The sequence below is a fragment of the Nannobrachium achirus genome (genome assembly GCF_963921795.1).
Source record: "Nannobrachium achirus genome assembly, chromosome: 2".
In the NCBI taxonomy this organism is placed as follows: Eukaryota; Metazoa; Chordata; class Actinopteri; order Myctophiformes; family Myctophidae; genus Nannobrachium; species Nannobrachium achirus.
In genome coordinates this window covers 60,520,720-60,537,451 of record NC_137811.1, presented here as the reverse complement: position 1 = coordinate 60,537,451, position 16,732 = coordinate 60,520,720, and the positions used below count along the sequence as shown (strand labels likewise).

The window sequence follows — 16,732 nt, the reverse complement described above, 5'->3', positions numbered from 1 at the left end:
TGGTTTAGACATCTTCTTTATTGGTTGTCGATTATTTTAGGGAAATAGCTTTACTCCCCCTATCGACCGAACGCCAGAAGACCGGTCTTCAACGTTTTTCAGTCCAAGGACCCCTTAGCTCAGTGGTTCTCAACCTGTGGGTCGGGACCCCCCTGGGGGTCCCCAAATTATTTTGGGCGGTCCCCAGATGATTAACTTAATGTGCAACATTGTTTTTTCCCTCAACAGTAAACAAACCAGCATTAAAGTTTAAGTGTATAGACTAGAGGGTATATATGCACATTTCTAAAGTGACAATTTGACGACTTTTTAATACTTCTAAAATGACTAATTAAACATTGGCCAAATTGTCAAATATTAGAGGCAGAAATTGTGAAAATAGCGTTGCAACTTGCGAGGCGTTGTGAGCATCTGCTATTTTCACAATAGAACAGTGTTATACAAAATATAATGCCTCAACTCTTTGTGCTCGTCAGGGTGGGGGGGTCCCCAAGGGTCCCCAGTTAAAATATGAATATTTTGGGGGCCGCGTCCTGAAAAGGTTGAGAACCACTGCCTTAGCTGAGAGAGAGATTTCGTAGAAAGCTTCATAGACTTAATTGTTTGACAGCACTGCCTTGTTGGATTCATGTAAATGTGTATTTACTATTTTCAGAGTCAAAGTCGAAATATAACCACAGTATAATCCCTGTCCATAGTAAACTTGACCTTTCCATCTCTACGGAGTATGCTCTTTTTTCCCTCTACAGTCTACACCAAACCTCTTTGCCCAAAATACCCGATCTACAAGCTCACAAAGCCTTGCAGCACAATATCTGCTATTTTTGGCTAAAGTTGCCCTCAGAATAGGGATAAGAGGTCAATGTAAAAATGAATACAGGTATATCTTATCACAAAAGGATTTGGTGGCCCCCAGGACTAACTCTGGGGACCCACTAGGGGTCCTGCCATCCTGGACCTCCTGTTTTAGACCCCTGATCTACAGTATCTGTTAAAAACCATACATTGCCATGTCAAGTTCAAAGTTGTGAAAAGCTTTGAGGCTAAAAACGAACCATCATGATAGTTTATATGTTATACTCCTTTTCCAGGAATAATACATGCAGACACATTTACTAAATTTCACCCATTTAATTCATTTCAAATCGCTATCATTTAAATTTTAAAAATCATGAAAATATATTTTTGCAGTTTCGCAAGTCATCATAAAAACAAACTACAAGGTTGTCAATGCCCCTCACCGGAACAGGCTTTTATGCATAACATTCAGGGACTCTGCTAAGGGCGTTTTCACAGCTAGAATAGTCTTGAATAGATCTGTAGAATGTGCAATTTGAGGAAGTTGCAACATTGTTGCAGATTTCAGGTCAGCATTCACACGTACCAAACATTGTAAACAAATGTCATGCAGTCGAAACAGTCACTAGTCTATCAGGATGTATGCAGTTTTGGTTTTTTTCTGGCTTTGTATTGATGTTCTTTACAGTTCCATATTTTAGAAGGCGAACAATATGAAAAGCTGATGAGACAGCCATGCATTTCATCTTCCATCTACTGTATAATTCTATATTCCAGGTAATCTCTGTATGTCTGTACAGTACTCTGATAATGGATAATCTGAAAAAGATCACAAAGTGAGACAGACAGTATGTCATAATAAAAGACGGATTTGAAAGTTATGATCCATTATATAACAAATTGTGTGCAAGGTTGAATTAACTGAAAATGTAAAAACGAATACATTTGACCCTCTAGTTAGACCCAATTATAGAACATTCTTTTTAAAATTAAAATATGTCCACTATAATCCTTATCCTTTGTACATTGATTGTCTTTTGGTTCACTTCCTTCCGTTGCATTGTGTGGCCCCTACAGTGAACCAAACTCTGATGCACTATCTATCTATCTATGGAAGCGAACCGAGACCCACGTTTTTAGTGGACCAGAGTTTGGTCCGCACCCGAGTTCAAATTTAAAATGCGAGTTCACACCTCTACAAACAAACAAGAATAACAGAGTAAACACAACATGGGTCAAAAACGATGGATGGACCAAACGAGGTAGGTCTGAAATGTCTCTAAAATGTGTTGTCTACAAAGACACCAAATCAGTATAAAAAACATTTAGTACAAAAACTGAAGTACATGTTGCTTGCCAATATAAATTGATCTGCAAGCTAACAGGTCACAAGGCAACACATTGTTAGCTTGTATATCAGTTATTTTGACAAATGTAATTTACTCTTACGATGGAGAGCAAATTAAACTTTAATTGAGTGACCAGACAGTCACACAGGGAGGTCAGCTTATCTGACTTGAGGCAATTTCATGACTCAAAATAGAGTCACACCCTTGTTTCTCTCTGCCGTTTGTCATCATTGCAAAGAGACATGTAAACAACATACTAGAGTGCTACAGTATGTTCCAGGGCAAAGTTGTCCATTGTCCATTTAGTCTCCCTTTTTTATGTGATGGCTCGTTCCACTTTAGCTGTCATTCATCAGTACAGTCTGAATCCATGGAAACGCTCAGTCTCAAGCCCACAGGGATGTGGTCCGTGAGGCCAGCCAGCTGGGTCACATATGTAAACTCCTCGATTTCCTAGATGGAGACAATTAGAGGTTAATTTACATTTGTTTCAAGACAAAATTGATTTGAGCTGCTTCTTCAAGGCAATCTGTTATCAAACCTGTCACAGAAAGAATGCGGTCTATCTTGCCATATCTAATAGGACACGAACACTTGCGATGCACTTTGGTCATTTATAATGTCCCGAAGTAGTTCCATTCAAAGTAAGCAGAAAGCTGTTGTGAGAATAGACAGGGCAGCAGACAAATTTGAGATGCATAGAGCACACGTACTGTTCGGCAGCACTTTGAGATGGAACTCTCGCGGTAAAGGATGTAGTCAATGCGACGCCCCACCCAGGGCTGTCCAGGCTCGGGGTAAACCAGTGGAGAGCCGTGTACAGCTACAGGAGGGGAGATAAACTTCTTCCTCAACCCCTCAGTCTCCAAAGTCCTGCACAGAGTAAGGCAACGTGTCAAAGTTAGTGGTTTTTTGTAATATGTGGTAGTAGGCAAAGCTATTCACACACAAAGCACATCTAGATGACTTAAAGTGATGTGACAATTCAATGCAGCTTTTCATGTTTCATAGGGTAGGGAAACAGATTTCTGAAACAATAGTTAAATGGGGAAAAAATGGGGAGACACCGCTTTAAAAAGTGTGCCATTCAAAATAACAATATTCTCCACTATTTTAATATTTCTTTAATCCATTCATCTTGGGACAATTTAATACAGTATAGGCTTATTGTTCAGCACTATTCCCCAGTGATGTGAGTGTACCTTTGTAGATTCTCTGGAGTCCGTATTTCATCTTCGTACAAGGTTGGCTGTTCCAGCAGAGTTCCTATCGACACAAGTCATGAAAAAACTATAATGGCCTTTGTTCAATTAGTTTTTAAATGTATATGTTTTACTTTTTTTAAATAACACAAAAGGAGAGTGAGTGGTCATGTTGATTAACTCAGAAAGCTGAGAGGATGAGAGTAATGGAAATCAAAATAGGACGGCTGTGGTGAGATTTGATGCTATTCAAGTGTGAGACACTCAACTGTCAATGGGCTTTACTTTTTCTATGCTTTTACAGGCTATCGTATAATAAGAGCAGCATAAAAGGACAAAGTGGTTTGACAAGAAGGGCAAATAGCAACTTTATGAGGAAGAGTGGAAGACTGTGTTATTCAGTGTTCTTAACTAGGCAGCCTCCAACTTTTCGCATACGTTTTATACTTTTTGTAGAATAAATAATAATAATATATAGAACCATTGTTGCATAAAAAATTGCCAAAATACTGTACATGCTCACAATGCCAATGACAATTGTGAGCATTCACAATGGAACCGAGTCAAACTAAATGTAATGCTTGCTTCTGCTCCTACAATTCTAAGTGCTTGTCAGGGTACGGGGTAAAAATCATTATTTTGGGGGTCGCGCCCTGAAAAGGTTGAGAATCTCTGAAGACGACGTCATAGATGACTGATGTCAAATGCTGGTAACATGAAGTGTGAAATCCACATTGGCGCTACACCATTTCTACAGCATGTGAATTCACAGTGCGGTTGTATGCAACTCACACCTGTATTAATTTAAGTCATCACCAAATACATTGATAATACAATGTAACTTATACTACGTCATAACGATGAAACAATTAATAACATGATCAACAAAAAATATGTAATTGTACATTTTATGTTCTAAATAAAGAATCATCAAAAAAAATATATCAACAAATGAATTCATCATAAGGGCTGCAAGCCTGCAACTAGGATTATATTCCTATGTTTTGGAATGTTTTGTCCCCAACACACCACACACAAATAAGCTCTTAAGCTTTGCGTTTTATCCCTTTGCTAAACATTGGTTCCTTTCAGTCTCTGAAGTGGACTCGTGCCGTGTCTCAAGTTAATGCACATGTGAACACTGCAAAGGGGGTTGTAATGTTCGCTTAGTCTGCACTGCGGTTTGCTTAACCCAAGGGTTCCCAAACTTTTCAGGCCTCGATCCCCCCAAAATAGACATTTAAACCGGGGAGATGGGGACCCACATTACATTTAGTTTGACTCGATTCTACAGATACATATTATGAAAATAATAGCGAAGTACAAGCTCACAACACCCCACCCACAGTGCCTCTTTCTTACAAAATATTTGTCAATTTGATATTAAAAACAAAATGGTTAAACATTGGCCAAAGTGTCAAATATAAGAGCCGTTGTGAGCAGGTATACACAATGGACACGTTCTTAAATTGTCACTTTAGAAATATGCAGATAACCTGTATACAGTATACACTTATACTGTATTTTGGTTTGTCTACTGATAAGTGAGTAAACCAAACAATCATCTGGGGACCCCCCAAAATAAGTTGCACAGTTTGGGAACCACTGGCTTTAACCTGTGTATTGTGAACACAAAGCTTTACAGGTTCACTTCACCCTTTGCTTTTCTAACACAGACTGACCTCCTGTGCTAAAAAAAAAAAAAAACTTCTGTATAGTACAGTGTTTGAGGCCTCTTTCAAATGAACTGACAATGTGAATGCAAAAAGAAAGGTGTCCCCTTTATGTTGGTCCACTTTAAGATGACTGACATAAAAAAAAAAATACTATTGTGTGAAAATAGACAGGTACATTCAAGAAATACAAATATTTGTATCGTTATAAAACATGCAGAACTGACTAAACCCAGCAAGCACGTTCAGGACCTGGACCAATCAGTGACGTCTCGATTGGGGCCAGATCAAAGCCCATATGGGGATGATCTTGACGTCATTACTAGGACGTCATATGGACTTTTTTGTTTGACAGGATTTATGTTGGTTGAAATCAAGTGATATTCTAGGCCAGATAAATATCATAACTAGTTTAGTTTTATGTCCCAGAATATAACCTTATATGCTCATATTTCAACTAACATTACAAACAATAACAATAATCCTGTCAAACAAAAAAGTCCATATGACGTCCTGGTAATGACGTCAAGATCATCCCCACATGGGCTGTGATCTGGCCCCAATCGAAACGTCACTGATTGGTCCAGGTCCTGACGTGCTTGCTGGGAACCTGTGGGTACAGGCTAAACCTGTTTCATACAGACAATAGGTAATACAATGAACTTGTTTTCCTCTTTCGTGGTGCATACAGTATGAACATACCCGACTTTGATTTCCTACCTTATGAAAACATAAATCTGCAGTAATCACATTTTTTATACACATTAAATATTTTTCAGGACAACTGCATTTTCCCATAAACTTGAACAATTTGTCATTCCCATGACTGGAGAACTGCATTAAAAATATTCCAGGTTTTACATGCCTGTCTGCTGGGAACCCTGCTTAATGCTGTGTGGGGTTTTCTTTTTTAAAGAGAGACGGGTCAGCACAAACCAGAAACTGCCACTGACACCACTTTCAGAAAGTGGCCACTAGGCATTATGGTTTATCTAAAAACCACACAGTCGAAGCAAGACATCAGCTGATACTCACCAATAACCCAGGGCTTCTCTTTTCCTGGCCCTGCCCTGCAGGGGTCTCTGTACTCTTCAAACAGACTGTGTTTCTGCTCCAGACTGTCATCTTGCCAGAAGAGGAAAAACATACAGTATGAGACCTTTTAAAAAAAGGCCTTCAACAAAGCAGTTGAAGCTTCACCAGTGCAAACCTAAAATCACACCTGGTGAGCAGTTGTCAAAGTTGAAATCGCCGCAGAGCACATCAAACGCGACCTCTTCATTGGGCTGTCTGTTGGCAGCCTGAAACTCGCTGATCCACTTCGTCACCATGTCCAACTGCTCACAGCGAATCTCACCCTCACCTGATTAAACGAGAGTACAGGCAACACACAACACCACAAGGTAAGTAGATAGTGCAGGATCAACTCATCAACCTTCGCTACCAAGTTTCCAATTGTTACCACTTCACAGTGTAGATGAGACGAAAACTGTGCACGCACACTCCCTGGGAGCCAGAGCAGAACCTCTGCCCCCAATTATTTACATGGGCCTGTTATAATGCCACCAGGAGGCGGATCTTTGTGCAAAACACATTTTTGGCCAGTACACCTGCAGCTTTTGTCCGAACATCACACAAATCTGTACACAGCATCTCTATGGTCATTATCTCATTAATCGCAACAGGTCTTTCAGATTTTTCATATTCCTTCCTGATTGCCTAGATTGGCTTCTTAACTTTGCAGGAATGCTCTCTTTTGAACAAAATGCTTCAAATCATGAACACAGAGTGCGATTTCTGTGAAATTTTTCATGCAAATGTGAAGGAGAATGCCTAAAAACCCACCAGGGGCTTGAGAAATGGCATTCTCCGGGAATGTTTGTACACTAAAGTCTCAATTGTTCAAACAGGCTTTCACATCTACACAGTTATGTGTGATGTTCAGACAGAGAATTAGTTTTCTTGAACAGTTTTTGGTTGATTTGTTATATGGCCAATAGGTTTAATTCTGTCTTTGATTATTTTATTGACATGCTTGTGTGCTCTACAAATACATTTTACTAACAATGAGAGGAGCTGACTTGCCTTCTGGTGCATGAAGATGTGTGCAGTTAAAGTAGCCCACCACTTGCTTCTGATTCTGATTCTGGCCAATGAGCACCTGGAAAATAAACAACTTTCACGTCATCATTTCTTTTCATACAATAAGCATGAATATTTCTTGACCAATTGTTACATATCTATAAGCAGTCTACATGACAAACAATCACAAGGAAATAAAACATTGGTTTTAATTAAAGCAAGTGGAGTAAGTGTAAGTGAAATAATCTGGCATCACAACAAGATAGTATTTGGCAAACACAAGCCACTGCAGAGTCCCGAGTCAGATATGGACAACAACTCAGTTAAAGAAAACAAAAATAAATTAAACAGAGTTTGCTGCAATGTGCTTGCATGGTAAACAATGTTCTTGAATGCACTTGCAACCTGCAAACATAACCATTGTGAAACTACATTTCGTTAATGTAATAGTGAAATTACATTAACAAACAAGGCTACCTTGGCGGACAGCAGTCCCTTGGCAGCCAGGGCATCCTCTCCGCGGCCATTGGGAAAGCAGTGGTACTGGGCATCCAGTACAGGGAAGCGGCTGGCCATGAACAAGCCGCTGTTGAAGAACTTGAAGGAAGAGCAGCAGCCTCCGGTAGGCTGACAGGCATAGACGCCCACGTCATACAGTATGTGCCCGTACAGGGGTCGCAGCTCATCTGTGAGCTTCTTCGCAGCCCTCTTGTCAAACACCTCCTCCAGGCACAGGATGTCCACGTTAGCGGGGAAGAGCGCCGACACCTCCCAGGGCACGTCGTCTCTGTGGCTCGGGCGTCGAGAGCACAGAGCGTTGCGGTGGTAACCGACCCCGTCCTGCTGGTTGGAGTTTTGGTTGGTGTTGATGAGGGGCGCTGGTGACTTCGCAGAAGCATCCATCAAGTCATCACAGGACACACCGACCACGTCGTCTCTGGCATCGGGAAGCGGAAAGTCTCCTTCGGCCGAGTCCTGATCTGATTCGCTGACGGCCGGAGGCTGGGCTTGGCTGGCAGTCGCCCCGTAAGTTGAACAGTTGGCTGCGTGGAGGAGGCTGCTGGAGGGGCTGAGCGTCCCACAGCTGCTGGGCGAGTCGACAAAGATGCGGATGTGGGGTCGGCCCACGCCGTGTGCAATGCACCGACCGATGGCGGCCGCGCGCCGTTGCGTGTGGCCCAGGTTGTTGAAGCGAGCCAGGCTGTCTGGCAGCAGGCACAGGTTGGCGGTGGCAAAGCCGAACGTGGCCTTCCCCACCAGCTCAAAGCCCCTGTGGGTCTCACTCTCCGCCGAGGACGGCGTCTTGCGGTGGTAGCTGAAGGGCCTCCGGGCGGCTTGGAGCGGCGCCCACAGCAGAAATCCCAGCAAGGCCAGGGGAGCCATGGACAAAAACAGGAGGAAGAAGACGAGGGAGCCGAAGAACACCTTGAGAGGGTGGAGGTAGCATTCCTGCTCCAGCCGCTGGGTCCGTTCCAGGGTGGTGGACATGCACACGGCGATGAGTCGGTCCAGGAACCAGAAGCAGGGCAGGATGAGAGCCCAGCCCACGGCGTGGAGGCCCTGGGCTGCTCCACTGGAGAACGGGGACTCCCGCAGAGGCATTCCTCCTCACTGTCTCTCAGCACTAATAAGGACAAGCGGCATCAGGACAGAGCAGTGTAACCTCATCCCGGAGAACAGTCTCCCCCAATGCACCACTACTGGAATCTAAGACAAGAGAGGGAAACCAAAACGTTACGCTACGAGAAATTTGAGTCCACGAGATAATTTGAAGGTTAGACTATCACAGGATCGATTCCCTTAGTAATGCCGTTTTTAAGGGAATTAAATTCACACGGCTATTGGAATTCAGAATGCTGACTGCAAACAGAGACCTCATATGCATCCTATATGGGACCATGAAGCAAGTGACAGCTAAACATATCAGACACTTCATTCATATACACACAGTATACTATGCAATGGATGCATCATAATCACTGGCAGGGTTAAAGAGAAAAGATGAGACATTTGCTTCCACTTTTCACCCAAATTGTAGATAATCAAGCTGCAGCCATCTGCACAGTTTACGGGGCTGCCATATGGTGATAAGGGAGAAATTGACGTCTGCCTGAACCAGTGAACACCACATTCATTTTCTGCATGAATGAGTTTACTGCATGCTGCTGCTGCTGCTACTACTACTGCTGCTGCTAACATGAGAGTTTTCTGTTTACAGTATCATCACACTTCCTGACTGAGTCTGTGATCCTGGCACATACAGACAGACACAGTACGAGAGCCAGTGAACAGATGGGCTAATTCACATGACAGGCTGTTACATTACGGTACACAAGCATGATTATTATTCAACATCAGTCAGAAATATTAGGACCAATACTACGCGCGCTTGCCTGGGCAAGCGAACATGCAAGAACAGATCTTGAGCAAAATGAATCTTGCATTTTCTTGCCCAGGCAAGCGACACCATTGAGGCAGGGAACTGTGGGAATAATATTTTATTAATAACATTATTATTATGTAATATTATTCATGTCCCATTTCAATACATGGTGGTGATCAATGATCATGCATGTACACGTTTATGGAGAACATACACGATCACACTCACAGGGCGTTTTGTGGCGGAAACACCAGCTAGTAATATAAATGAATAGTATTGTAGTGGTCGACTCGACAGCACACAAACCCTTAACGAAACTCCCTCCGTCGAATGACTCGAGTAACTCCAGACAGACGAGACATGTAATAATACACGATTACCACACAAAAATACCTCCCTCACAATTCACCCTCCTTCAAAATTAAAGCTGTTTTAAACCAGACTGTCTGAAACAGTAATCGAGTTAACCTACCTTGGTGCTCCTCGCGTCATGTCATTCAATGGGATTGCTGCTCTTTGCTACTAGAGCTCAATGTAAGCCACGCCCCCGAGGTGCTGGGACTGGTGTTACAACGACATTAGTGACCCCTCGAATTATGTGCACCTAGAGAGTGGTTCTTCTTGTGCGCAAAGGTGAGAGGATGGATGAATGGGAATGGGATGACAGTCACCTGGCTGGAATTAGGAAGTGGTTCTTAATATCTTGATGTTTCATTTGTGTGTTTGTCTGTCTGTCTGTCTGTCTGTCTGTCTGTCTGTCTGTCTGTCTGGCTGTCTGTCTGGCTGTCTGTCTGTCTGTCTGTCTGTCCGTTTTTGGAGCTGTGTGGAACACAAGCTCCCTATACGTGGCCGTGTGTGTGGCCGTCTGTCTGTCTGTCTGTATGTAGCCTCAAAGTTTGGCACGCTACTCCTCCCACAGTTTTTGCACCACACACTCGCGCCATATGTCAAATCGACCGGCTTACTCGGGAATCGTGTGCTAGTAACTTGCTAAGAGAAAGGTTCTATAGTTTAATTGATATTAATTTATTAGTGAATTAATTTTCCCCATTGACTTATAATGGGAATCGCAAAAACTCACATTCAAGTATTTTTCTCTCGTAAACCATAGGAGCTACAGTTTCAAACCTCGGAGAGGAGATTCATAATGATTTTAAGAATGAATCCAAAAATAATTACATCACTCGGCCTCATGGTGGCGCTATAACGGCCCACTTTGCGTTTTGCCCCGTAACTCTTGAACCATAGATCGGAAAATTAAAATTCTTTTTTCCCTGGATTCCTTGGGTCAAGACGCATCTCCCCATATAGGCCACGCCCATTTGCGCCAGGATAGATTTTCCGCCATCTTGAATTTTCTCCAAAACACACTTTTTGCACCTTTTCCTACATATTTTCTTCAAATGTCACAAAAATCGGTACACATGATCCTGGGTGACCAGAGAGGTGCTACACACACACACACACACACACACACACACACACACACACACACACACACACACACACACACACAGCTCCACTTCGAACAGAGGTTCGATTTTTTGGAGCTGTGTGGAACACAAGCTCCCTATACGTGGCCGTGTGTGTGGCCGTCCGTCCGTCCGTGTCTGTATGTAGCCTAAAGTTTGGCACGCTACTCCTCCCACAGTTTTTGCACCACACACTCGCGCCATATGTCAAATCGACCGGCTTACTCGGGAATCGTGTGCTAGTAACTTGCTAAGAGAAAGGTTCTATAGTTTAATTGATATTAATGTATTAGTGAATTAATTTTCCCCATTGACTTATAATGGGAATCGCAAAAACTCACATTCAATTATTTTTCTCTCGCAAACCATAGGGGCTACAGTTTCAAGACTTGGAGAGGAGGTTCATAATGATTTCAAGGATTAAATAAAAAATAATAGTGTCATTTGGCCTCATGGTGGCGCTATAACAGCCCAGTTTACGTTTTGGCCTGTAACTGTTGAACCGTAGGTCGGAAAATTAAAATTATTTTTTCCCTGGATTCCTTGGGTCAAGACGCATCTCCCGATATAGGCCACGCCCATTTGCGGGATAGATTTTCCGCCATCTTGAATTTTCTCCAAAACACACTTTTTGCACCTTTTCCTACATATTTTCTTCAAATGTCACAAAAATCGGTACACATGATCCTGGGTGACCAGAGAGGTGCTGTTGAGTCTAGCCTGCCCTGAGCATCAACTGCAATACACACACACACACACACACACACACACACACACACACACACACACACAGCTCCACTTCGAACAGAGGTTCAATTTTTCTTCTTCTGTGAGACAATGTTTTACTACATGAAAACATGCAGTGATTTAGAATTAAATAAAGGCTACTCACCACAATGCTAAAAAAGCTCACAGCCTGTGTTGTTGTATGGTCAGTGCTTTAGACTGTATAAAATAAATATATGTACACACACACACACACACACACACACACACACACACACACACACACACACACACACACACACACACACACACACACACACACACACACACACACACACACACACACTAACCAGGTGCAAAGTAGACCAACATCTTAAAACAGTGATCTTTTGGAATTAAATACAGTATCCCATCCCATTGGGTCACTCATTCTGGCATAACATTGCCACATAATAATACATGAGCTGAGATGGGGGGGGGGGGGGGTCTAAATGGACCCTCAGGTCCATACAGGTCTGTTTGTACACTCTCAGAGTTATGGGGGTCCTTGAGAACCAATGGTATAAATAGTAAATTCCTCCAATACATGAAAAGTTATGTCAGTGTGGACTTTGAAGGACGTCTAAGCTTTAATGCAATCCTGCAGTTCTCTGAGAAAGCATGTTTAACTGTAATGTCATGCATTCTTGTAATGTTACAGATGATAACCAAGACTCAGTAACGTTTTGAATAGCCACTATACAAGCTGAAGCAAGTTTTTTCTTGAAGAAAATAATGTACAGTATGTAAGTTATTTAAATGTATTCACGTGATTTATTGTGGTAATCATGCATGTACATTGCATGACCTCTAGAAAGTGAACCAACCATATAATGTTCTTACAGCATTACACTCAGTATTAAGCAGAACTGGAAACAGGATTATATAATCCTCAATCTTGAGAACCTCTTTTGGTTTGCATGTAAGCATATGCTGTACAGTAAACGTGACCCTTGGACTCAAGTCAGATTTTAGTTGACAATAAGAGTTGGCTTATCTGCTATGAAAGTTGGCTTTCCTGTGACTTGCCTGTGTACTATATACAAATCATTAGGCTTCTACAGTATTCAACTACAGTATTATAAGCAGCCTATATATAATCTTACAAATTCAGAATGTGTAGACATATTTTGGGAGCAGTTTAAGAGCATCATTTAGGGCCAGGCTACTATTGATAGATATTATAGAGTTAGTCAGATTGTCACAAGGTGAATGGGGAATCTACAAGTTAAAAACAGTACATTTTGATAGTTACAGAAACCCAAAGTTAAGACATGTGCAAAACAGGAGCAACATTGATGTAACGTGCAAAATAGTAGGCAACCCACTCTCATACAGTAGCTATCAGAGTTGGACATCAAATACTTTAACCACTTTGTTGATGGGCGTCCAAATTTTGCAGAATGTTCACCTATTTTCACCAAATGTTCACCTATTACATGCCCAGAATAGGGCCAACTATATAATAGTTGTATGTATGTATATATGTATATATATATATATATATATATATATATATATATATATATATATATATATATATATATATATATAATAGTCGTTTTAATTATACTAGAAGCTGGGCCGCCCTTCAGCGTCTAGTCGGCGACCTGGCCAACTCGGAACAATGTAAATAGGGAATGAATGCCCCGCCCTTTAATGCAAACCCCATTATACCTGTTTTCATAGGACCCGTTTTGACCATCTGTCTGCCTGTGTATTTATGCCCATATATGGAGATATCTGTATCTGTCTGTCTGTCTGTCTGTCGGCGTCCATTTTATGTCCATATATGGAGATCACTGCAGTTATAGTTCTGGGTCCATTTTATGCCCATATATGGAGATATCTGTCTATCTGCGTCCATTTTATGCCCATATATGGAGTATCTGTCTGTGCCTCCAACTGTGTTGCAGACACAGTGCCGGTTCCCCCTTTAATGCAAACCTCATTATACCTGTTGTCATAGGACCCGTTTTGAACATCTGTTTGCCTGTGTCCATTTATGCCCATATATAGAGATATCTGTATCTGTCTGTCTGCGTCCATTTTATGCCCATATATGGAGATCTTTGACCATCTGTTTGCCTCTGTCCATTTATGTCCATATATGGAGATATCTGTATCTGTCTGTCTGCAATCCATTTTATGCCCATAAGACACAGTGCCGGTTCCCCCTTTAATGCTAACCTCATTATACCTGTTGTCATAGGACCCGTTTTGAACATCTGTTTGCCTGTGTCCATTTATGCCCATATATGGAGATATCTGTATCTGTCTGTCTGCGTCCATTTTATGCCCATATATGGAGATCTTTGACCATCTGTTTGCCTCTGTCCATTTATGTCCATATATGGAGATATCTGTATCTGTCTGTCTGCAATCCATTTTATGCCATATGGGGGCATTCATTTTATGCCCATATATGGAGAACGCGCGTGCCCGTGGGACGAACGGTTCTCGAGATACGCGGATTACATACATACATACACACTCACACACTCACAGAGATTTTTTGTTGACTCCTGTGGCGTACGTGATGTCAGAGCCTTTTATGAAGTGATGTCACAATGAGTCAGAGCTTTCGCCGATTTCCTCCGGAACAGCCTGATGTCAACAATCAGCTCCGCATAAGGAGATTCCGAACGTTTCGCGCCGGTTCGGGAAACCCGCGCGTCGGGTCGGGTCGAGACCCGGCACTGCACTCCGTGCCGCGGCGGGGAACGCGTGTGCCGAATCTGAAGCCGGTGGGACGAACGGTTCTCGAGATACGCGGATTACAGACACACAGACAGACAGACACGCAGAGACTTCTCGCATTTATAGATAGATTAAAACCAGTTTTAATCAATTATTTTATAAACCATAAACAATTAAAGACAAAACTGGCTTTTTGATTATTCAAAAGAATCAAAAATGTAACCGATAGAATTTACTAAGTTACAGCCCTACTTTGTATCCGATGCTACGCTAATTAACCAGACCATTACTTTTGTGTGCCTGCGAGACAGATGAAGACGGCCCCTTCATCCAACTTCCCTGTCAAGGGCTGCATGGATGAGGAACTGAAACTGTACTCTAGGTAGTGTATTGTAACCCCAGATGGAGAGCTGAAAGGGAGTTGCATTCAAACCTGTCAGGTTGGTTTAGCCTCTTATTTCTCAATCACTTAAAGTCAACAAGGAACACCTTTTTATCCAAACGGTGATCAAATGTTTCTACACAGCCAGGTGAAAGCATTCAGTGGCATATGACTCATCACTATTCCAATCAAATACATAGTGGCAACATACACACAAACACCCACCCACACCCACACCCACACCCACAACCACCCACCCACACACACACACACACACACACACACACACACACACACACACACACACACACACACACACACACACACACACACACACACACACACACACACACACACCACAACATGCAATGTATGTATTTGTGATAGGGATGAAAGGAAGGTGTTGTTATTTTTCATTTTTTTGTATTATTTCTTTAAATGCAATGATGTTTTCTTTTTGTTTCTTTTATTTAAACACATTGTATTTCCGTTATGGTATTTATGTTGTAATAATATTCCTTTCCCCTTAATCATGTTCTCTTTTTCTGAATGGACTGCAGGACTTTAAGTGAATGGAGGTTCTGGATAGGGTAACTAGCGGCCATGTTGCAGCCTATGCAGTGTGGGGTTGACGTCACGGCTGGCCAATTGAGTGGCAGCTGGGCGGGACGCAGGACTATGAATGGGACGGCGCGTCTCAGTCAGAGAAGCAGGGGAACGGAGCAGACGTGTTGTGAGAGAGCAGAGACACCGGGGGTTCTGAGGAACCACGTACGCAATATAGAGACTCATGGGACTGAGTAAAGTAGCTATGCTACGCTAAGTGAGAACCATTGTGCGAACCTTATAGTTTACAGCGACGGAGAGACTGGCGAGCCGGTGAGAGGAACGAACCGGTGCCTGGCCTGCTGTGAGAGAGACGGTCCGAGCTGGCCTGCTGTGAGAGAGACGGAGAGAGACGGTCCGTGCTGGCCTGCTGTGAGAGAGACGGAGAGAGACGGTCCTGTGTGTCGCACGCCTACATCACTCACCGGCAAGCGTCTGCTTGCCGGGTGTGTAAGTACCTGTCTATCGCGACACACAAAGTTAAAGCACCGCACTCTAGGACAACCATTATGCACTTGTGAACAGATGAGCTGGCGGCCTCCTCTTGTGTGTTTCAGAATCTGCCGTGGAATTGAGACGTAGGATGTATGCTGTTGAACCCCCTCTCTGCTAAGCTGTGTGGCTATATTGGGCTCCCCGGTGCCCCCCCTTGCTATACTTATTCGTTCGGACAGACGAACACTAGTGAAGTGCTCCACGATACGCACCTTGCACTTTACTAGTAGAATTGAAGATGATATTTTAACGATTAATAAATGTTTTGAATTGTTTTATTAGTTAATGGCGCCTTTTAGAATTTAGGTTTTTCTTTTGGGTTTTATTGTTTTGTGGCGGTTAGAGGCCTCTGTCAAGGTTAATAAAGTATTGTAACTTTGTACCCCCCTGAAAAACGTTGTGGTGTCAGTCTCTCCAGGGTGTTCGTACCCATTTATTGCTCTCCCAGCCTGGTATTATTACGAACCTGTGTCTTAGCCTAGTGGTGTGTAAACCTTTAATGGTTTGTTGGTTAAAGTCCAACTGGCGTTGTCCGGCAACAAAGGTCCCCCTTTTTCATTTGGGTTTATATAAGAACACTCATACAACAGTAATATATATATATTCCTTTAATGATAAATGGTTAATAGTATTGCATTATTATAATACAGTTATTTCTGAACGTAACAGTAAGACTGGCCCACCTTACATATTACTGAGCAGTGGGCCGAGTGACAACATTTGTGATAAATAAATGGGTGAATACTTGGTCAGTCTGTCCAATCAGCAAGACAAATTATATTTACTATTTACCAGTCCTACCTTACATTTAATTGTTTATTCATT

At 42.4% G+C, this 16,732-nt stretch overlaps 1 protein-coding gene across 1 annotated transcript; it reads right to left on the bottom strand.

The window, feature by feature from the left end:
* Positions 1-2,492: 2,492 nt before the first annotated feature.
* Positions 2,493-9,975, bottom strand: smpd5 (sphingomyelin phosphodiesterase 5; the record flags this gene model as incomplete). The annotated part of the gene is made up of 8 exons (XM_080747580.1): positions 9,960-9,975; positions 7,582-8,811; positions 7,108-7,183; positions 6,245-6,385; positions 6,058-6,147; positions 3,350-3,413; positions 2,861-3,020; positions 2,493-2,600 (listed from the first exon to the last, which is right to left on the bottom strand). The coding sequence occupies exons 2-8, from the start codon at positions 8,704-8,706 to the stop codon at positions 2,493-2,495; spliced, it is 1,764 nt and encodes a 587-aa protein (XP_080603706.1). The 5' UTR covers positions 8,707-8,811; positions 9,960-9,975.
* Positions 9,976-16,732: the final 6,757 nt, after the last annotated feature.